The 22,116-nt window shown below is 41.9% G+C and overlaps 1 protein-coding gene across 7 annotated transcripts in view; it reads left to right on the top strand.

The window, feature by feature from the left end:
* The window catches only part of PIWIL2 (piwi like RNA-mediated gene silencing 2), a 79,388-nt gene that overhangs the window by 32,145 nt on the left and 25,127 nt on the right, over positions 1-22,116 (top strand). For all 7 annotated transcript variants that reach the window (XM_078347293.1, XM_035270048.3, XM_035270043.3 and 4 more), the window contains 6 exons: positions 1,793-1,906; positions 2,937-3,125; positions 6,131-6,232; positions 6,895-7,011; positions 8,101-8,189; positions 9,680-9,785. In XM_078347293.1, the coding sequence (XP_078203419.1) occupies positions 1,793-1,906; positions 2,937-3,125; positions 6,131-6,232; positions 6,895-7,011; positions 8,101-8,189; positions 9,680-9,785 (717 nt within the window). The remainder of the gene's footprint in view (positions 1-1,792; positions 1,907-2,936; positions 3,126-6,130; positions 6,233-6,894; positions 7,012-8,100; positions 8,190-9,679; positions 9,786-22,116) is intronic.

The following is a 22,116-nucleotide window of genomic DNA, read 5'->3' as shown; positions in this document are numbered from 1 at the left end:
TCTAGAAAGGTTTAACATTGTTTTCTTTATGAGCATGAGTCTGACTGTTACACGTTTGCTAATATGAGTACCTTACTCTTTATAATAGACTTTTATAATATTAGGAAAGTCATGAAAGCATTTTTATTATAGATAACAAAATTTTTTTTGAGACGGAGTCTCGCTATGTTGCCTAGGCTGGAGTGCAGTGGTGCGATCTTGGCTCAGTGCAACCTTTGCCTCCCAAGTTCAAATGATTCCCATGCTTCAGTGTCTCAAGCAGCCACCACACCTGGCTAATTTTTGTAATTTTAGTACAGATGGGGTTTTGCCGTGTTGGCCAGGCTGGTCTCAAACTTCTGACCTCAAGTGATCTGCCCACCTCAGTCTTCCACAATGCTGGGATTATAAGCATGAGCCACCGTGCCTGGCCTAAAACGTTTTTTTAAAGCACACAGTAGAAATTATAAAAAGTAAAAGTCCTACATAATTATACCTCTTCCAGAGATAATCGCTACTAAGTTTGGACTTGGTTTTTATGATGTATACACACTAGTTTTGCAAAAATAGGATTATATTTCATGTAGTTAGAAAGTGACCAATGATCACAAAGTAGCCCATCAAACTGATGTAGATGTATTATTAGCTTAATTATCTTCCGATTTTTGGACATTTAGGTCTAATTGATTTATTATATTTTTGATTTGTTCTTTCATTATATTTATGCCTTTTTTCCCTCAGCTTTTATCTGGAATAATAGAAAATAGTAGTCTTTGTTTAGAATTATTAAGAAATTTTGCCTTGAATTTTCTCCTTTCAGTTTTTCCCTTAAAATATTTTCTAGCCTGGGCGTGGTAGCTCACACCTGTAATCCCAGCACTTTGGAAGGCTGAGGCGGGCAAATCACCTGAGGTCGGGAGTTCGAGACCAGCCTGACCAACGTGGAGAAACCCCGTCTCTACTAAAAATGCAAAAATTAGCCAGGTGTGGTGGCACACGCCTATAATCCCAGCTACTTGGGACACTGAGGCAGGAGAAATGCTTCAACCTGGGAGATGGAGGTTACAGTGAGCCGAGATCCTGCCATTGCACTACAGGCTGGACAATAAGACCAAAATGTCATCTCAAAAAAAATAATAAGTAAATATTTTATTTTATTTATTTATTGAGAGTGTTGAAAAAAAAAATCCCACTGCTGGAGTGCAGTAGTTCAATCTTGGCTCACTGCAACCTCCGCCTCCCAGGTTCAAGGGATTCTTCTTACTCAGCTTCCCGAGTAACTGCGATTACAGTCGTGTACTACCACGCCTGGCTAATTTTTGTATTTTTAGTAGAGGTGGGGTTTCACCCTGTTGGTCAGGCTGGTCTCAAACTCCTGACCTCGTGATCCACCTGCCTCAGCCTCCCAAAGTGCTGGGATTACAGGCATGAGCCACCACGCTGGGCCAACAAAATAAATATTTTCTAAAGACTGTTTTTCTTCATTCAGTGATTCTCTTTTTTTCTTTTCTTTCTTCAATCCTACAACAAAACATTCAGTGGTTCTCAATAGACATTGTTTTCAAATCCCTTTCTTGGAATATCATGTGGATGCTTCAATAATGAAAGACTAGTGCCTATAAGAATTTTACCTATACAATTGTAGAATTTTACTGACAATTACTTTCACTGCTAGAAACTTCATTGTTCTGCTAGTCTCAAGAGTTCTAACAGGGACAATGCATCTATGGTGGAGCTGACTGGACCTCATAAAGCAGAAGCAGTGTATTTCTAAATAGTGTTTGAAATGGCTCACGGTTTATTTTCTGTTTAGATTGAAGGACGTCTCCTACCAATGGAAAGAATTAACTTAAAAAATACTTCGTTTATCACATCTCAGGAACTAAACTGGGTTAAGGAAGTAACCAGAGAACCTTCCATCTTGACTGTAAGTGATTTTTAAAGTGATAGAGAAAGGACCAGTATTCCCCAAAGTGTGGAAATTAGGAAGCAGGAATGATCTGGAGTCCTCTTTTTGAGAGAAAGACCAGTTGAATTCCCATTCTGAATTGCTTACTAGACAGGGATCCTTCAGACAGAGCAGTTGATGAGTTGTTAGAAGTAAGCCCTTTGCTTGACCACAGACTTACGAAAGGAAGTAAATTGCTATGGTAATTCACATCGTGCCAACCTGTTACCCACTCTCTCTACTTTCTTTCTCTTTTCCCCCTCTTTTTCCTGGGAGTATCTAGAGGGCATTTTTATCCATGAAAGAAGTTAAATTAGATTAAAGCAGTACCCCACCTAGGGAACTAATACACTAGCTATTTGTATCAAAGTATAAAATGGTATATAATTAATTCTGTTTTAACCAATGTGGACTTCATGGCCAGATATATATAAACAGATACTTAAATACATGTATGTAAATGTTTTATTGAAATATAAACAAAAAGTACAACTATTAATATGTAACTTGATGAGTTTTTTAAATTAAATAGACCTGTATAGTCAACACCAAGGGTTAAGAAGCAGAACTTAACCAGCCCTCCAGAAGCCCCCTCCATTCTCCCAGTTACTGCCTTGCCTTTACCCCTCATACATGCAGTATGACCACCATCCTGACTTCTCACAGCACAGATTTGTTTCAAGAATTTCTGTACTTTATATATACATGGATTCATAGATTAGATATACTTCTATGTCTGGCTTTTATTAACTTTGTGTTGGTGAGTTTCATCCTGTTGTTAGGTGTGGTTGCTGCTCTTTCATTCCTATTACTGTATTACATTTCATTGTGAGACTGTGCCGCGCTTTCCTTATCATGTACTTTCGTGTTAATACTAGGAGTTAGGTAAGACAGGATTCAAGCAATGGGAGTGAAAAGTAATTGATTCTCTAGAATGAAATCTTCTAAGTGTGAATTTGGGGTGTTTAAATTGTGAGAAATACTAAAAGTAGCTTGTGGTTTTTCCTAGATCCCCATGCATTTCTGGGCACTTTTTTACCCAAAGAGAGCAATGGATCAGGCCCGAGAATTGGTCAACATGTTGGAGAAGATCTCCGGCCCCATTGGCATGCGGATGAGCCCACCAGCCTGGGTTGAACTAAAGGACGACCGAATAGAGACCTATGTCAGAACCATTCAATCCATGTTAGGAGCTGAGGTAAAAATGTAATTCTAATAAATGTATAGGATGTCCATTTAAAAATACTTAAATACTGAATTTTAACTTATCATGGTTATTGTCTGCTGTTGATGATTTACCCATATGCACATGAAATTCTGACTTTATGCCCTTCAGTTAATTTTGCTTCCCTCACTCTATGTTGGCACCCTCACTTACTCTCGTCTTCCTGTTCTCACGTAGCTGGCTGAGAGAATAGCTGACTTCACTTATGTTCATTATCTGTAGAACATGTTGTGCTCAGAAAGTCAGGTGCCGTCTTGCACGATTCACTACTGAGCTGCCTCAGACCAGCCTGAGTTCAAGATTAAAATTACTCTGGTGATCGACTTGGCAGATGGCCCACTGATAGGGTCCTGATGACTGATCAGTAACACTAGAGCTGGCCGGGTCATAGCACTCACGACTTAGTTATTCAGGCCTTTTAGTTCTTACCTGTTTCTAAATAAAATAGAGCAAGAAGATTAGGGAGAGAAAAGCAAGGGGAAGACTTCTGGAAGTAATTAGCCCTTGAATTGAAGGTTCTGGAAAATTGTTCCGGTGAGATCAATCCCAGAATTCAATCATCTTGGCATCACAGAGTTCTTTATTTTCAGTTTTATTTTTAAGAGGGAGGGTCAGCTGGGAACACAGTGGCTCACTCCTATAATACCAGCAGTTGGGAATGCTGAGGCAGGCAGGTTGCTTGAGCCCAGGAGTTTGAGACCAGCTTGGGAAACATGGTGAAACCCTGTCTCTACAGAAAATCCAAAAATTAGCTGGGTGTGGTGGCATGCACCTGTAGTACCAGCTACTCAGGAGGCTAAGGTGGGAGAATTCACCTGAGCCTGGGGAGATTGAGGCTGCAGTGAGCTAGGATCATGCCACTTTCCTCAGCCTGGGCAACAAAGTGAGAGACCTTTTCTCAAAAAAAAAAAAAAAAGAGTGAGAGAGATAGGATTTCACTCAGTCACCCATGCTGGAGTGCACTCGTGAGATCTTAGCTCACTGTTGCCTCAAACTCCTGGGTTCAAGCAATCTTCCTGCTTCAGCCCCCCAAGTAGCTGGAACTTCAGGCATGGGCCATTATACCTGGCTAATTCACAAAAAAATTTTTTTATAGAGACAGGGTTTCACTGTGGTTGCCCAGGCTGGTCTCAAGCTTCTGGCCTCAAGTGATCCTGCCACCTCAACCTCCCAAAGCAGTGAGATTATAGGTTTGAGCCACCATGCCCAGCAGCATTCTCTTTTTGATCTGGCACTCTTGGTATAGCATTCACAACAGCACATTTGTGTTCCCTCTTTGGTATGTTTCTCTCTCTTTTTAGACAGAAAATCTTGCTCTGTTGCCCAGGCTAAAGTACAGTGGCATGATTATAGCTGACTGTAACCTCAAACTTGAGAACTCAAGGGATCCTCCTGCCTTAGCCTCCTGAGTAGCTGAAACTATACACATGCACCACCAGGCCTGGCTAATTTTAAAATTTTTCCTAGATATGGCGTCTCCCTGTGTTTCCCAGGCGGCTCTCAAACTCCCAGCCTCAATCAGTTCTGCCACCTCCCAAAGTGCTGGGATAACTGGTGTGAGCCACTGCGCCCAGCCCGTGTATTCTCTTCATAATTCCATCCTGATCTCCCATGCCAGTCATACTCAACCATGGCCTTCCTCAGACCTGATGGTAGATAAGTTCTGCTCTGCTTTCAAAAGAATAACTGAGCCCAGTACATCAGCTTTCTCATTTCACAATTTCTTATGTTCCCTTTTTGAGAGGGTACAACCAATAGTTTTCCTGTGGCATAGATGTGAATTTCATTCATAACATTTACCGACTTATCTCATAGTGGCCTTGCTCTCTGTCTCTTCATCTTTAAGGCATTCTGTTATCATCTGTATGAGGGATCACAAACTCATATGTCTCCAGAGCCCCAATAAGGAGTATAAATGAGTGAAGTGGGCCGGGAGGGGAGCGTAATGAACTAAAGGGGGTAGCCCCTGTTACTGGAGGTATGAAGTCAGGATTGCCAAAATGATTCTTAATGTGCTTGTTTGTTGATAGAAGCCAGAAACCTGGGATTGCATATGTGTGTATCTTCCTATGTTTAAATGTTAATTTAAACAAACACACACACTTGTAAGTCATTGTAGGGCCTGAAAAAATGCACCTGTTTGCTGTGTTCAGTCCATAGACTCCCAGTGCACAGCTCTGTTCTCATACCTTTGGAAACGCTTTGGTGTCATTGCTGAATGTGTCCTCTGAACAGTCTTAACATCACACCAATTTGATCTAAGCAGGGTACCACTAATTTACCATTTGTAGCAGTTTCTGGCATAAAGCGTTGGCACCCTTCTTTCACTTGAATGCTGCTTTTTTTAAATTCAGACTTTGAAAGGTCCACTTTTTTCAATATTGGATCCCTTAAGCAGTGAGGGATAGATGATACTGACATGTGTTGGGCTGCTGGCAACATCATTCTGTCTCTTCACCAGAGAGTTAGGAGTGGCTGCTTATGGATTTGGCAATAGCGTCATTCCAGTTTCCATTTAGCTCTGAATGCTTTCTTGTAGTATTGCATTCCTTGTTTCCTTGGTTAAAGTTCTGTGGTATGAGTACAGTAAGTTGCTTAGTAAACTAAAGAGATAGTAAAAAAAATTATATGGAATTGGAAGCAGCAAGTAATGTTAACTTTGCATGCATTCAAACCTGTTCCTTTTCCAGGCATCTGAGTCTCCTAATAGATAAATCTTTTGGTAATCAGGGCCAGCAATGGGTAATTAATAGTAATGTATTACCTATCTATACAGAACAGCCCTGAGCCCAAGAACTGCTAATTCAGCTCCAAGGACCTTGTTCTGGTTGGAATGTCCACCCTCTTTATTTCAGTTCCCTTTCTTCCTTAAAGTTTCTGAGGCTTTGGCTTTGCATACTCAGAATACTGCCAACTAGTGTCTGGTAAAAATCTGTAGAGTGTTCCAAAGGCTGACTTGTATATACTTTTTCCTCAAGGGGAAGATACAGATGGTTGTTTGCATCATCATGGGCACACGTGATGATCTCTATGGGGCCATCAAGAAGCTGTGCTGTGTGCAGTCTCCAGTGCCCTCCCAGGTGAGTGGGTGTTGGGGCAGGAGGCACAAATGGCACCTCTCGCCTCCCTTGAGGCTTGGAAAAGTGAGAGATGTGTGTTCACTAAGACTAAAGTAGTTGTTAGAAGTCAGTATGTGCAGAGCCTTCTGGTGAAAGGTTCTCCTGATTAGAGCAACCTGGAAAAGAGCACATCGCTCTTCTTAAGCTGCCTTCGTGCTTCTGAATGAAGAATTTCACTTGTTCCAAGGTTGAGTCACCAGGTGGTTTCATATAACTAAGTTCTGAGAGTGAGTTAAGGCTTCATTCTGAAAGAGGAAAGCTGTTTTTCCTATGGGAGTTAAAAAAGCATTCCACTCTGCATGAGATCCTTTTGAAGGTTTTCATTTGCTGGTTCTATTTTGTTTTGGGTTTTGGTGTGTGTGTGGGGTGGGGGTGGGGTATTTTGTGCTTGTGCATGCATGCCTAGGGGAGAGAGAGAGAGAGAGAGAGAGAGAGAGTGTGTGTGTGTGTGTGTGTGCATGGGTGCCTAGAAACCCTAGAATTAGAACTGTTAATGCAAAATATGTTATCTGCTAACTTGAGTTTCTTAAACAAATGCAGTGTTTACTAAATTCGAGTTCAGATTTTCTGAAAGGTTGATAGTGACCTGCTTCTCCCCACACCTTTTGTTCCCTTCATTATAGGTTATCAATGTTCGAACCATTGGTCAGCACACTAGGCTTCGGAGCGTGGCCCAGAAAATTTTACTTCAGATTAACTGTAAATTGGGTGGTGAGCTCTGGGGAGTGGATATTCCTCTGGTGAGTGATGCTGAAACTTAGGTCTTTGTTCAGTTTGTCTCACCAGAGAACCCTCCAAGCTGTTTTCCTGTTTTTCCTCATTTGTTATGCTTCCTCTTCTCAACCCTTAGTCAATAGTCTAAATGGCTTGCTATCGCTTCAGCCCATTAGCTAAGAATATTTTTTGTTTTTAAATGGTGAAAAAAATTAAGATGATTATTCCATGACACATGAAAATTATGTGGAGTTAGTTTTCAGTGTCTTACATAAAATTTCACTGAAATACAGCCATACTCTTTTCATATGGTCTATGACTGCTTTTGTGTTAAGCAGATAGAATTGAATAAATGTCAAGCATGCTTTTTCTGAAATGGCTGGGACCAGAAGCATTTTGGATTTTAGATTTTTGAGAGCTTGGGGACATTTGCTTGCATCCCACGTTCAAAAACCTGCACTCTGGGCCAGGTGCAGTAGCTCACGCCTGTAATCACAGCACTTTGGGAGGCCAAGAAGGCAGATTACCTGAGGTCGGGAGTTCAAGACCAGCCTGACCAACATGGCGAAACCCTGTTTCTACTAAAAATACAAAATTAGCCAGGAATGGTTGCACATGCCTGTAATCCCAGCAACTCAGGAGGCTGAGGCAGGAGAATCGCTTTCACCTGGGAGGCAGATGGTAAGCTGAGATCATTCCATTGCACTCCAGCCTGGCAACAAGAGTGAGATTCTGTCTAAAAAAAAAGAAAAGCTGCAATCTGAAACACTCTAAAATCTGGAACTCTTTGAGTATCATGTCGGTGCTCAAAAGGTTTCAGGTTGTACAGCTTTTCAGATTTGGGGCTCAACTTTTGGTTGCTGTAGAAACCATAAGGCTCACAAAACCTAAGATACTTACCTTTTAGTCCATTGCTGATCCCTGGTCTAGATCTCTGTGTTTATTGTGTTTAAAAAATGTCAGTGTGATTGTTGTCTTTCTTTTTCTTTCCCAGAACTTACTTTCATATATACACATTAAGGGGAGGTTGCTTTGGAATTCAGACAGTAATTATAAATGGAGCGATACATTGTTTGGGTCTGGGGTTTGGTTTTCGTTTTTGTTTTCTAACCTAGAAACAGTTAATGGTGATCGGGATGGATGTTTACCATGACCCCAGCAGAGGCATGCGCTCCGTGGTTGGCTTTGTGGCAAGCATCAATCTGTAAGTACTGCTCACAGTGCCATCTTGTTTGATTACTTCATTTGGGGGCCTAATTTTATAAATCTGGCAATTCTTTTAGCATGATGTATTATAGTATAAAGATTTCTAAACTCCTTCCTCTATCTTCTTGTGAAATTTTTTTCTTTTTGAAATGGAGTCTCCTTCTGTCACCCAAGCTTTAGTGCAGTGGTGCCATCTCAGCTCACTGCAGCCTCCGCCTTCTGGGTTCAAGTGATTCTACTGTCTCAGCCTCCTGAGTAACTGGGATTACAGGTGTGCACCACCATGCCTGGCTAATTTTTGTATTTTTAGTAGAGACAGGGTTTAATCATGTTGGCCAGGCTGGTCTTGAACTCCTGACCTCAGGCGATCCACCCACCTCAGCCTCCCAAAGTGCTGGGATTATAGGCATGAGCCACCGTGCCCAACCATGAAATTTGTTGATGCACCTTTTTTAGTTTTGAGACTGGTTTTACTCTGTCACGCAGGCTGGAGTGCAGTGATGTGATCACAGCTCACTGCAGCCTCAATCTCTCTGGTTTTAGTGATCCTCCCACCTCAGCCTCCCGAGCTGAGACCATAGGCATGCACCACCATACTCAGCTAATTTTTGTATTTTATGTAGATTCAGGGTTTCACCATATTGCCCAGGCTGGTCTCAAACTTCTGGGCTCAAGTGATCCACCTGCCTCAGTCTCCCAAAGTGCTGGGATTACAGGCATGAGCCACCACACCTGGCCGTGCAGCTCAGTGAACAAACTTGGCTTCCGTGTGAATGTGTTTCCCAGCTGCAGTGCAGCCTCCTCCAAGGATTGGGCTGTGCTGCTTTGTTGTTGGCTTTTTTCTCCCAGAAATGAGGGTTTTTTTTTTATTGTTTGTTCCAGTTGTAAAAATAAGGCATGCTCATTCCAAATACTGGCAGAAATTTAGAAAGTGAGAATTCCTTATGGTCCAGCTTTTATTCATATAAACGACTGCCTAAGGTTTTATATATATTTTCAGATTCTTTGATGCATATGTTAACACATACATGTGATATATATCTCTGATATATACACACACATATATATTCACACAAATGGGATATTGCTAGGCATACTATTTCTCAGCTTAATATGTACTTAAACTGTACATTTTCCCATATGATTACAAATAAATCTCAACCAACTCAACTGTTACACAGAATTTATTCTGTGTGTCATTATTTAACTAATCCTCTCTTGGTGGATATCTAAGTTGCTAACTTTTTTCTATTGGAGCAGTTTTGTAGCAAATATCCACAATTACACATTTTTATGTTCTGCATATGGCTGAAATATATCTTTTCCCCACATCACTATTTGTTCTTACATATAACAGAAATGCATTTCCTAGGTATTTGTTGGATGGATTCATAGAGAAACCTGTGTTACTGACACAAGCCATAGGCCATCCTCTTTGAGCATTTGTTCATCTTCCTCTCTCTGTCTCTCTACTCACCCCGACACTAGCACCCTCACAAAATGGTACTCCCGGGTGGTGTTCCAGATGCCGCATCAGGAGATTGTGGACAGCCTGAAGCTGTGCCTCGTGGGCTCCTTAAAAAAGTTTTATGAGGTGAGGAGAACAGAAATTCTCAAGTTTCTGGGTTTTTTTGTTTTGTTTTGTTTTTTTGAGGCGGAGTCTTTTTCTTGTGTCCCAGGCTGGAGTGCAGTGACGTGATCTTAGCTCACTGCAACTTCTGCCTCCCGAGTTCAAGTGATTCTCCTGCTTCAGCCTCCTAACTAGCTGGGATTTAAAGGCACAGGCCAGCATGCCCAGCTAGTATCTATATTTTTAGTATAGATAAAACTATACGGGGTTTCGCCATGTTGGCCTGGCTGGTTTCGAACTCCTAACTTCAGGTGATCTGTCTGCCTGGGCCTTCCAAAGTGCTGGGATTACAGGCCTGAGCCACTGCGCCCAGCCAAGTTTCTGAGTTTTTGAGGGCTATCTACGTGAACACTTGAATAGGAAGTCTGATGTGAGAGAGGGATCTCAAATCAAAGGTGAGTCTCCTAAGCAGCTGCTGCTGAGCAAGCAGCTCAGAGCGCCTCCTTTCAGGCTTCTGCTTGTAGAGATCAGCTCGAAGAGCTAAGGAGCTAATGCTTTCATTTGGTTTAGTAAGTAATAATTATTTCCCAGGTTGTCAGCCTGATGCCTCTAGACATAATCTTCATGTCCTTATCAGGGAAGTTGGGGGTAAATTTCAGCAATTAAAGCAGCTTATGAGTGTACTCAGCTTTTTATGACTTACTAGGTGCTGGCTCTTTTCATTTTGGTTCAAGACAAATGCCTCCTTATAAATCACCCCTCGAACTCTAAAGAATGCTAACTGTGGAGGATTGCTGTAATTAAGCTGATACTGGGGCTGGAACAGTGAGCAAGCAAGGTACTGACTTCTGGCTTGGCCAGTACATCAAAGGAAGCACTGATAAGTGCCTTTCATGTCTTAAGTCAGGGTTAGACCCTAACCTTTGCATAGAGGTTAAACAGCAAGAAATTTAATAATTTTTTATGATTGAAGTCAGTCTCTAGGGCTCCGCCTTGTCTCTGTATAGCATAATGTTTCCTACAGCGTCCTGCAAATAGTTCAATACTGTTCAGTTATTAGAGGTTGTGTGTGTGTGTGTGTGTGTGTGTGTGTGTGTGTGTGTAAGCCTATCTCCAGCAAGGTCCATATGTTAGGCTACTGAGTTATGAAGTTTAACCAGTCTTTCCTTTCTGTTGTTGTTGTTGTAATTGTTTTCCTCAAAAATTTGATTTGTCTTCTAAAACCTAGGTATGAAGCTTTTCCCATTTTTCCCTCACTGCTCCATCCCTAAGCTAGAATTCTTTATGTTCCTCTCCCAAGACCCTTCATTGATGATCTGTTCAGTAATACCACATCCTGCCTTATATTTGTCATTTGCACCCTTATTTATCCATCTCACTGGTTATGGATGGCTGTGCAACAAGTTACCCTGAAGGTTAGTGGGATGAAATGAGGAGGTTTGATGTTCACAGCCAGGAATCTGTTTACTCATCCAAATATAAATGTTCTCTGACTCAAAAGGGTTCTTTCTATTTTTTTTGAAACAGGGTCTTGCTCTGCCTCACCCTGCAGAGTAGCGGGGATTGCAGGTATGCACCACCATGCCTGGCTAATTGTTAAACATTTTTTAGTAGAAATGAGGTCTTGCTATTTTGCCCAGTCTTGTCTTGAACTCCTGGGCTCAAGTGATCCTCCCACCTCAGCCTCCCAAAGCGCTGGGATTACAGGCATGAGCCACTGTACCTGGCCAAAGGTTTCATTTGATTCAGGTCCTCATTATCGGCTTAGTCCTATGCCAGCTTTTGCCATTTCCCCAGTTCTGCACCTAGTGGAAGGAATCTTTGTATTTAAACTGTTTTGCAAAGTGAAGGCTCCGTATCTACAAAAAATTGAAAAAAGTCAGGTTTGGTGGCATGCACCCATAGTCCCAGTTCTTCAGGAGGCTGAAGTGGAAGGATCCCTGAAGCCCAGGAGTCCAATGCTCTGGTGAGCTGTAATCATGCCAGCCCAGTTGACAGAACCTGCCTCTAAAACAAATAAAATAAAATAAGGTATTTTGATCAGGCCTCTCCCAGAGCTTATCCTGACTTCTCTATAGCCCCAACATATTTGCTTTTGGGTTCTAAGATTCTGACTACCTCTGGACTCTCTAGTTTTATTAATCTTCCCCTAGGAATGACAGTAACCACTGGAAGTTCCAACACTCCCAAATAGTTGCCTTCTTATACATTTTCAGCCCTATTTTGCATCAGGGCTTGCTAGTCCAAAGCCCATTTTCTTCATTCTAAATCTCTCACTTGTCCTCTGGACTTATGTTCAGTAATAAGATGTTTCTAAATATTCTTATCCTTTTCCTTGAATAATTTATTTTTCTCTTCTCCTTTTTCTGTAACCAGGCGTTTCCTTGATGAATACACCCCCCTTTTTTTGAGACAGGCTCACTCTGTTGTCGAGGCTGGAGTGCAGAGTCTCAGTCTTGGGTCACTGCAGCCTCAACCTCCTGTGCTTGAGGGTTCCTCCCACCTTAGCCTCCCAAGTAACTGGGACTGCAGGCTCATACCACCACACCCCGCTAATTTTTGTATTTTTTGTAGAGACATAGTATTGCCATGTTGCTCAGGCTGGTCTCAAACTCAGGCTAATGTCCAATTCCTGGCCTCAAGCCATCCGCCCACCTCGGCCTCCCAGAGTGCTGGGATTACAGGCATGAGCACCTGTGTCCAGCTGAATACCCTTTCCTGTCCTGTCCTGTACAGGAACACACCACCACACCCAGCTCAGTTTTGTATTTTTAGCAGAGAAAAGGTTTCACCATGTTGGCCAGGCTTATCCCGAACTCCTGACCTTAAGTGATCCGCCAGCCTTGGCCTCCCAAAGTGCTGGGATTACAGATATTAGCCACTGTGCCTGGCCAAATACTGTTTTCTTAGAAGTATCTCAGATTGTGACTACTCTCATATCTCCAGAGTCAGACACCTTCCCCAGGCCAGTCATTTTTTTATCAGTATTACATCCTGGAGTGCCTTTAACCAATTTCCCAATAGAATTGATTATCAGTGTCAGCATCATCATACGACTTGTTTACAATGAGTTAGTTGAAATTTCCCAACAATATTAGTATTTCATCTCACAATATGATAGTATATATAACCTAAAATGTAAGAGTCAAAAGATAGCGTCATGTTACTAGAGTCCTACTCAGTCATAAGTAATTAGTTCAGCTTATTATACTGCATGACTAAAGTGTCTCCCACATATGTGCCACTTAGGTTTGCAGGCTTCCGTTCAACATTGTCAGGTTTCAAAAGCAGGAGTTTTCTCAGCAATGTGGCTTTACCCCTTTAGGCATCCTGTTTAGTTGAGCTAACAGATGGTATCACAACTTGCTCTAAGCCTCTTCCAAGGCACCAGTAAAATATTGGCGTTTGGGCTGGGCTCAGTGGCTCACGCCTGTAATCTCAGCACTTTGGGTGGCCGAGGTGGGTAGATGGCTTGAGGTCAGGAGTACGAGACCAGCCTGACCAATATGGTGAAACCCCATCTCTACTAAAAATACAAAAATTAGCTGGGCGGGTCGCAGGCACCTGTAATCTGTAATCCCAGCTACTCAGGAGGCTGAGGCAGGAGAATCACTTGAACCCAGGAGGTGGAGGTTGTAGTGCGATATCGCACCACTGTATTCTAGTCTGGGCAACCAAAAAAAAAAAAAAAAAAAAAGAATATTGGATTTTGCTCACTTCATAATCATTTGTTCTTTCTCCTAATCCTCAAATGTCATTCTTCCTTCTTTACATTTATATCCCTATCTATCTACTTTTGGAAGGGGCATTAAGTTTGGCCACTGTGCTGATCTAGACTGCTGGCAGCAATGCTGGCCTAGCAAACGTCTCCCACTCAGTCCCCTCTCATTCATATAGGGGACTGTTACACAGGTGCAGAACTAGCGGGCTTTCTCTACTACTGGCCAATATAACTGCATTCCCTGTGAACTCGTTTTGCCAGATAGAATGAAGGTACTAGTACACCCCTATCAGGCCATTAGGCACTCTAACATGCAGGTTTAAAAGTGTAGTTAGTTTCTTGCTTAGAGCTTGTTATGGGTTTAATTGTGTTCCCAGGAAGATGAAGTCCTAATCCCCAGTACCTGTAATGTAACCTTATTTGAAAATAAAGTCTTCGCATATGATTAACTTCAAATGAGGTCATTAGAATGGGCCCTGCTCCAATGTGACTAAGTTTTTACGAAGAGAAGAAATTTGGACACAGAGACAGACATACATAGAGGGAAGAAAATCTGAAGACACAAGAACACCATCTGTACATCTGTAACCCAAGAAACACCCAAGACTCCCAGAAGCTAGGAGAGAGACATGAACAGATTCTTTTCCTTACAGCTCTCAGAAGGACTGTAAACACCTTGGTTTTGAACATCTAGCCTCCAGAAGCATGAGACAATAAGTTTCTGTAGCTTTAGCCAGCTTGTTTCCTTTGTTTGTTTGTTTTGTTTTGTTTTGAGATGGAGTTTTTCTCTTGTTGCTCAGGCTGGAGTACAATGGCATGATCTCGGCTCACTGCAACCTCCACCTACCGTGTTCAAGCAATTCTGCCTCAGCCTCCTGAGTAGCTGGGATTACAGGCACCTGCCTTCATGCCCAGCTAATTTTGTATTTTTAGTAGAGATGGGGTTTCTCCATGTTGGTCAGGCTGGTCTTGAACTCCCAACCTCAGGTGATCTGTCTGCCTCGGCCTCCCAAAGTGCTGGGAGTACAGGCTGAGTCAGCCTGCCTGGGAAGACAGCTTGTTTCTATGGCAGCCCTAGCTGACTAATACAGAGATCATTGCAGCTTCTGGCATCTGCAGTGTAGCCCTGGTCCCAGGAGTACTATATCAGGTAGGAAAAAAAGACCGTTGAGGTTATGTGGGGAAGAAAGAAAAAAGTATAGTTGTACCACATCCTGCCCCCAGGGAAGAAATATAAAGTCACACCAGCATCCTGCCCATTCCTCTTCCTTTCCCTTGAATCGACAGAAAAATGGTAGAAATCTACCTAGTGGAGACATTTCCGAGGCTCTGGCCCTGTTGAGTGTGAGCACATACTCATGAAAGTGTGTAAGCCCACCCTTCGGGTTTTTCTTTCTTCCACTTTGGACAACAGATGTTTCAATCGACCATTCTAATTCTCTACCAGATCATTACTGTGAGGGTGAAAATGTGTTCTTTGGTTTGAAGAAATGTGACTCCATGGTCCAAATTGATTTGTTATCTTTTGATTTTGTACTTTTTTTTTTTGAGACAGAGTCTCATTCTGTTGCCCAGGCTGGAGTTCAGTGACGTGATCTCCACTCACTGCCTCAAGTGATCTGCACACCTCCCAAAGTGCTGGGATTACAGGTGTGAGTCACTGCGTCCAACCTTGTTTTAGTCCTTTCATAGTATTCTGGGCATTTGCATCTACCAGCACGTATGCAAAACCCAGTCTATAGTAAGTGTCTGCTCATGTCAGGCACTGTCACAGCTTCCTGGGGCTACCAGAATAAGTCCAACTTGCCAGCCAAGTGCAGAGCCTTCCTGCCGGGGAATCTGCCCCATAGCCATCTGCACTCTCTTGTTCACAGACAGAACAGTTCTTGTTGAGAGTGCTTCACAGGTTCAAGAGGAACATGTGAAATAGATTCAGCCTATCTCTGCACTGCTGCAGCTCTCCAGAGTCTACTCATTTCATGGAGCCAGATGGACCACCTCAAGCAAGCATGCTAGGGTATCCACTCCCAGGGTTTCACTCGCCTTCCCATCCTGGAAGGTTTTACTATTGGACATCAACATGTCCTGCTTGCTTTCTTTAAAAAAAAAAAAAAAAAAAAAGAGGTGAAATAGGTGAGTTGCAGTGGCTCATGCCTGTAATCCCAGCACTCTGGGAGCACGAGGCAGGTGGATTGCTTGAGCCCAGGAGTCTGAGACCAGCCTGGGCAACATGGTGAAACCCCCGTCTCTACAAAAAAAAAAAAAAGAAATATGCTGGGCGTGGTGGTGCAAGCCTGTAGTCCCAGGTACTTGGGGGGCTGAGGTAAGAAGATCTGTAGTTTAGAAACATTTTCATCCCCCGTGAAAACACTCCATGCCCATTAAATAATCATTCCTTATTCACACCTCCTCCTAATTTCTGGTAACATCTGATTTGCTTTCTGTCTCTATTGATTTGCCTATTTTACCTATATTTTTATTTAAAAATGTGTGATCTTTTGTGTTTAGCTTACTTCACTGAGCATGTTTTCAAGGTTCATCTATATTGTAGCATATATTAACACTTTCCTTTTAATGTCTGTATAATATTCCATTGTATTTATTCCCCAATTTATCTGTTCGCCTATTGATAAACATTTGGGCTATTCCCACATTTTTACAGTGCTGCTATAAACATTCCTGAACAAGTATTTGTTTAAGTTCCCATTTTCAGTTCTGTCTGGATATATACCTAGGAGTGAAATTGCTAGTTCTGTGTTTAACTTCTAGAGGAACCACCAAGCTGTTTTGCACAGTGGTCAATTATCATTTTATATTCCTACCAGCAATGTAGAGGTTTTCAGTTTCTCCATACCATTGCCAACAATAGCTATTTTCCGGTTTTTTAACTTTGCCTTTTTTTTTTTTTTTTTTTGAGATAGAGTCTTGCTCTGTCACCCGCAGTGGCATGATCTCTGCTCACTTCAGCCTTTGCCTCCTGTGTTCAAGTGATTCTCCTGTCTCAGCATCCCAAGCAGCTGAGATTACAGGTGCACACCACCATACCCAGCCAATTTTTATACTTTTTTAGTAGAGATGGGGTTTCACCATGTTGGCCAGGCCTGTCTCAAACTCCTGACCTCAGGTGATCTACTCACCTCAGCCTTCCAAAGTACTGGGATTACAGGCATGAGGCATGAGGCACCATGCCTGGCCTTTTCTGTTTTGTTTTGTTTGGTTTTTTAAATCATCACTGTTAGGAAGTGTCTCACTGTGGTTCTGACTTGCATTTCTTAATGACGAGTGATGTCGAACATCCTTCTTGTGCTTGTTGCTTATTTGGGTATTGTGTCATTCAGAGCCTATGCCCATTTAAAAACTGGGTTGTCTTTTTGTTGTTGAGTTATAGGAGTTTAAAAAATATTCTGGAAACTATACACTTTATCTGATGTATGATTACAGATATTTCCCCTCATTCTGTATGTTTTCACTTGCTTAATAATGGTCTCTGCTGCACGACAATTTTAAATTTTGATAACATGCAGTTTTTCTCTTGTATCTTTTGTTCCTTATGCTTTTGGTGTTCAGTCTATGAATTCATTGCCAAATCCAAGATCATGAAGGCTTGTCCTGTATATTTTTTTCTAACAATTTTACACTTTTAAACTCTTACATATAAGTCACTGATTTGAGTTATGCAAAGTGAGGTGGGGTCCAGTTTTATTCTTTTGCATCTGGATATCTACTTGTCATAGCACCATTTGTTGAGAGTCAGTTCTTTTCCCCATTGAGAAGTCTTGGTACCCTATTCGAAAATCAATTGGTCATAGATGTTTGGGTTTATTTCTGGACTCTTAATTGTATTCCTTTGGTGTGTGTGTCTCATTTTATGTCAGTACCACACTGTTTTGATTATTGTTGCTTTATAATAAGTTTTGAAATTTGAGAGTGTGAGTCTTCCAACTTGATTTTTCTTTTTTGTTTTAGCCATTCAGTGCCCCCTTGGAATTGTATATGAATTTGAGAGAAGGCTTTTTTAGTTCTGCAAAAAAAAAAAAAAGGCCATTGAAACTTTTATAGGGATTGTATTGGATTTCTAGATTACTTTGAAGAGTACTATTATCTTAATAATACTGTCTTTCAGCATATGGACACAGGATGTCCTTCTATTTATTTAGATCTTCTTTAATTTCTTTCAGCAGAGTTTTATAGTTTTCATGTATAAGTCCTTTACCTCTTTGGTTAAGTTTATTCCTATATATTTTATTCTTTTGGATGCTATTGTAAATTGAATCATTTTAATTTCATTTTTGGATTGTTCATTGCTGGTGTATAGAAACACAACTGTTTTTGTGTGTTGATCATGTACCTGTAACCTTGCTGAATGTGGTTATGAGCTCTAGTAGTTTGTTTTTTTTTTCTTCTTTGGGATTTTCTAGATATAGAATAATGTCATTTGTATATGGAGATGGAGTCATCTTTTCAATTTGAATTCTTTTTATTTCCTTTTCTTTCTTAATTTGCTTAGTTTATTTTCTTTTCTTCCTTGTTATGGCTATGATTTCTATTATGGTATTGAATAGCAGTGCTAAAATTGGGCGTCTTTGCATTTTTCCTGATAGTAGAGGCTGAAGTTTCAGTTTTCCACCATTGTGTATGATGTTAGCTGTGAGTTTTTAATAAATTTCCTTTATTATGTTAAGAAAGTTTCCTTCTGCTCCTAATTTGCTGAGTATTTTTTATGATGAAAGTATGTTGGATTTTACTGGATGATTTTTCTGCATATACACTTACAACAGTCTTGTTCAGATTAATACCAAATTAATTTTAGTAGTTGTGTCATGCCATTCTTGCATTGCTATAAAGAGATATCTGAGACTGGTTAATTTATAAAGAGAAGAGGTTTAATTGGCTCATGGTTCTGCAGGCTTTACAGGAAGCATCATGCTGGTGTCCACTCAGCTGCTGGGGAGGCCTCAGGAAACTTACAGTCAGGTGGAAGGTGAAGCAGAAGCAGGCACATTGCATCTTGAAAGCAGGAGGAAGGGAGAGAGAGAAGAGGAGGCGGTGCATATTTTAAGTGAGCAAATCTTGTGTCAACTCAGAGCAAGAGCTCACTTATCACCAGGGAATGGCCCAAGCCATTTCCGAGGGGTCTGCCCCTATGATCCAAACACCTCCCACCATGCTCCACCTCCAATATTGGGAATCACATCTCAGCATGAGATTTGTCAGGGACACACATTCAGACTATAGCAACAATATATAAAAACGTTGTTTCTATTAGTTCTATTCTCTCCCACTCTCTTGGTGCTAATTCTGTGTTAGCATTCCCCAGAGAAATTGAACTGATAGGGTGTGAGCATGTGTGGATTATTTTAACAAATTGGCTCACATGCTTATGGAGGCTGGCAAGTTCAAAATCTGCAGGATGAACCAATAGGTCGGAGACTCAGGGGATAGCTGATGTTGCAGGTCAGCTTCGAGTTTATCCTGCCTGATGTTCCTTGGGCTTTGCGGATGTGTCAGTTAATGTTTTTCCTCAAATTTGGGGACTTTCTGTTAAATATTTCTTCAGACATTCTTTTTAGCCCTTACCCTTGTTCTTCTTTTGAGACAGCAAATATTTGTATGATGGTGTGATGTGCTTGGTGGTGTCTCCAAGGTTTCAGCAGCTGTCTTCATTTTCTTTCTTTTTTCTTTTTCTTTCTCATACTGGATATAATCTGAACTGTGACATCACTTCTAGTTTGCTGATTATTTCTCTCCTTGCTTAAATCTGCTGTTAAACACCTCTAGTGAATTTTTTTGTTGCAATTACTGTACTTTCCCACTCCTGAATTTCTATTTGGTTCTTTCTTGTAATGTCTTGTCTTTATTTATAGTCTTTATTTGGTGAGACACATTGTCAGACTTTCCTTAAGGTCTTAAGACATGGTTTCCTTTAGTTCTTTGAATAGTATTTTAAATAGTTGATATAAAGACTGTGTCTGTAGGACCAATGGCTGGGCTTCCTCCAGGACAGTTTCTGTTGACTTTTTCCCCCCATGCAGATGTGTCCCACTTTTCTGTTTCTTGGCAAGCATCATAATTCTTTGTTGAAAACTGGAAAATTTAAGCCAGGCGCGGTGGCTCATGCCTGTAATCCCAGCACTTTGGGAGGCTGAAGCAGATGGATCACCTGAGGTCAGGAATTCGAGACCAGCCTGGCCAACATGGTGAAACCCCATCTCTACTAAAAATACAAAAATTAGCTGGGTGTGGTGGCGGGCACCTGTAATCCCAGCTACTCGGGACACTGAGGCAGGAGAATTGCTTGAACCCAGGAGGCAGAGGTTGCAGTGAGCCAAGATCACTCCATTGTACTCCAGCCTGGGCAACAAGAGTGAAACTCCATCTCAAAAAAAAAAAAAAAAAAACAAAAAACAGGAAATTTAAAATGATGTAATATGGCAGCTCTGCAGATCTGAACTACACTCTCAGGGATTGTTATTGTTACTGTTTGTTTAGTGATTTTCCTGGCCTATATCTGTAATCTCTGTAATGTGAACTCTGTGCAGTCACTGAAGTCTCTCTCTTTAGTTTAGTGATCAGCTGATGACTGGAAAGAGATGTCTTTACATACCTTGAATCTCTATTTCCCCTCCAGTGACTGCTGGGTGATTTTCACAGTTACCATAGTGTTACACTCCTGCAGAGCTGGAGAGAGAGGAAAGCCATAGTGCAGATAAAGCACTACAGAGTTCTCTGTTCTTACCGAGATGCAGCTGATTTTCTTGAATAAATGCTATTTAGATTGTTACAAACCTGTGGTTAGTTTCCCCGGTTCTAAAAGGTTCATTTTGACCATTTTTCCAGTGTTCTTATTGATTTCTTATTGGCATAGATTTTTGGAGGTCTTTATTCTGCCATTCAAGAAGTATTTTCTGAGGAGTGATTTTGACAGTCCAGCAGTTTTCTAGGCAGACAGTGATTAGAATCTAGAACCCACTGAGGATGGATGATACTAGAGAGCCTCCGTCATTGGTTTGGGGTCCTAAAGGGCTGTACCCTAGCAATAAGGGTGAACGAGAGGTATACAGGCCTTTACAGTAAACTACCACTTACCTTTGAATGATTTTAAATCCTACAATTGGATATGATGATCCAGAACACTAGTGTTCCCAGGCTTCTCAGAATGCTAATATCCCAGGCACATAGAAGAAACAAACCTAAATCTTCTGGTAAGAAAAATGTTATTTCAGCCAGACATGGAATTACATGCAGTTCCATTACAGGCTCACGCCTATAATCCCAACACTTTGGGAGACCAAGGTGGGCAGATTGCTTGAGCCAGGAGTTCAAGACCAGCCTGGGCAACATATTGAAACCCTGTCTCTACAAAAAATAGAAAAAATGAACCAGGTGTGGTGGCGCACACCTGTGGTCCCAGCTACTTGGGAGTCTGAGGCAAGATGATTGTTTGAGCCTGGACGATCAAGGCTGCAGTGAGTGGTGATTGCACTGTGTGCTGTAGCCTGGGCAACACGGGGAGACCTCTCAAAAAGAAAACAAAATCCCAAAATCCAGGCTGCACATTATCTTTATTAACATATTGTAAATATCATGTTTGGCACTCTTTTTTTTTTTTGAGATGGAGTTGTGCTTTGTTGCCCAGGCTGGAGTGCAGTGGCACAATCTCAGCTCACTTTAACCTCCGTCTCCTGGTTTAAATGATTCTCCTGCCTTAGCCTCCTGAGTAGCTGGGATTACAGGTGCTCCCCACCATGCCCAGCTCATTTTTGTATTTTTAGTAGAGATAGGGTTTCACCATATTGGCCAGGCTGGTCTCGAACTCCTGATCTCATGATCCGCCTGCCTCAGATTCCAAAGTGCTGGGATTACAGGCATGAGCCACCACATCTGGCCAGCACTCCTTTTTCAAAAAGGAACACACATGCTAGGAACGGTGGCCCACGCCTGTAATCCCAGCACTTTGGGAGAGCAAGGCAGGTGGATCACCTGAGGTCAGGAGTTCAAGGCCAGCCTGACCAACATGGAGAAACTGCATCTCTACTAAAACTACAAAATTAGCCGGGTGTGGTGGCTCATGCATGTAATCCCACCTACTCAGGAGGCTGAGTCAAGAAAATCGCTTGAACCCAGGCGGCGGAGGTTGCGGTGAGCTGAGATTACGCCATTGCACTCGAGCCTGGGCAACAGCAACAAAACTCCATCTCAAAAAAAAGTTCAAACACAAACATCTATAGAAACAGGAAGATTAGTGGTTGACTGAGGCTGGGGTCAAGGAGGGAACTGGAGTATGGATAGGGTGGTGATTAGTACTAAAAAGTATGAAGTATCTGCTGGGCATGGTGGCTCACACCTGTAATCCCAGCACTTTGGGAGGCCGGGACGGGCGAATCACCTGAAGTCAATAGTTCAAGACCAGCCTGACCAACATGGAGAAAGCCTGTCTTTACTAAAAATACAAAATTAGCCAGGTGTTGTGATGTGTGACTCCCAGCTACTCAGGAGGCTGAGGCAGGAGAATCGCTTGAACCTGGGAGGCGGAGGTTGCCGTCAGTGGAGATCACGTCATTGCACTCCAGCCTTGGCAACAAGAGCGAAACTCTATCTCAAAAAGAGGCGGGGTATGGTAGCTCACGCCTTAAT

Source organism: Callithrix jacchus, chromosome 13 (genome assembly GCF_049354715.1).
Source record: "Callithrix jacchus isolate 240 chromosome 13, calJac240_pri, whole genome shotgun sequence".
Lineage (NCBI taxonomy): Eukaryota > Metazoa > Chordata > Mammalia > Primates > Cebidae > Callithrix > Callithrix jacchus.
The sequence above is the reverse complement of the archived record's forward strand: the minus strand, read 5'-3'. Positions and strand labels throughout refer to the sequence as shown.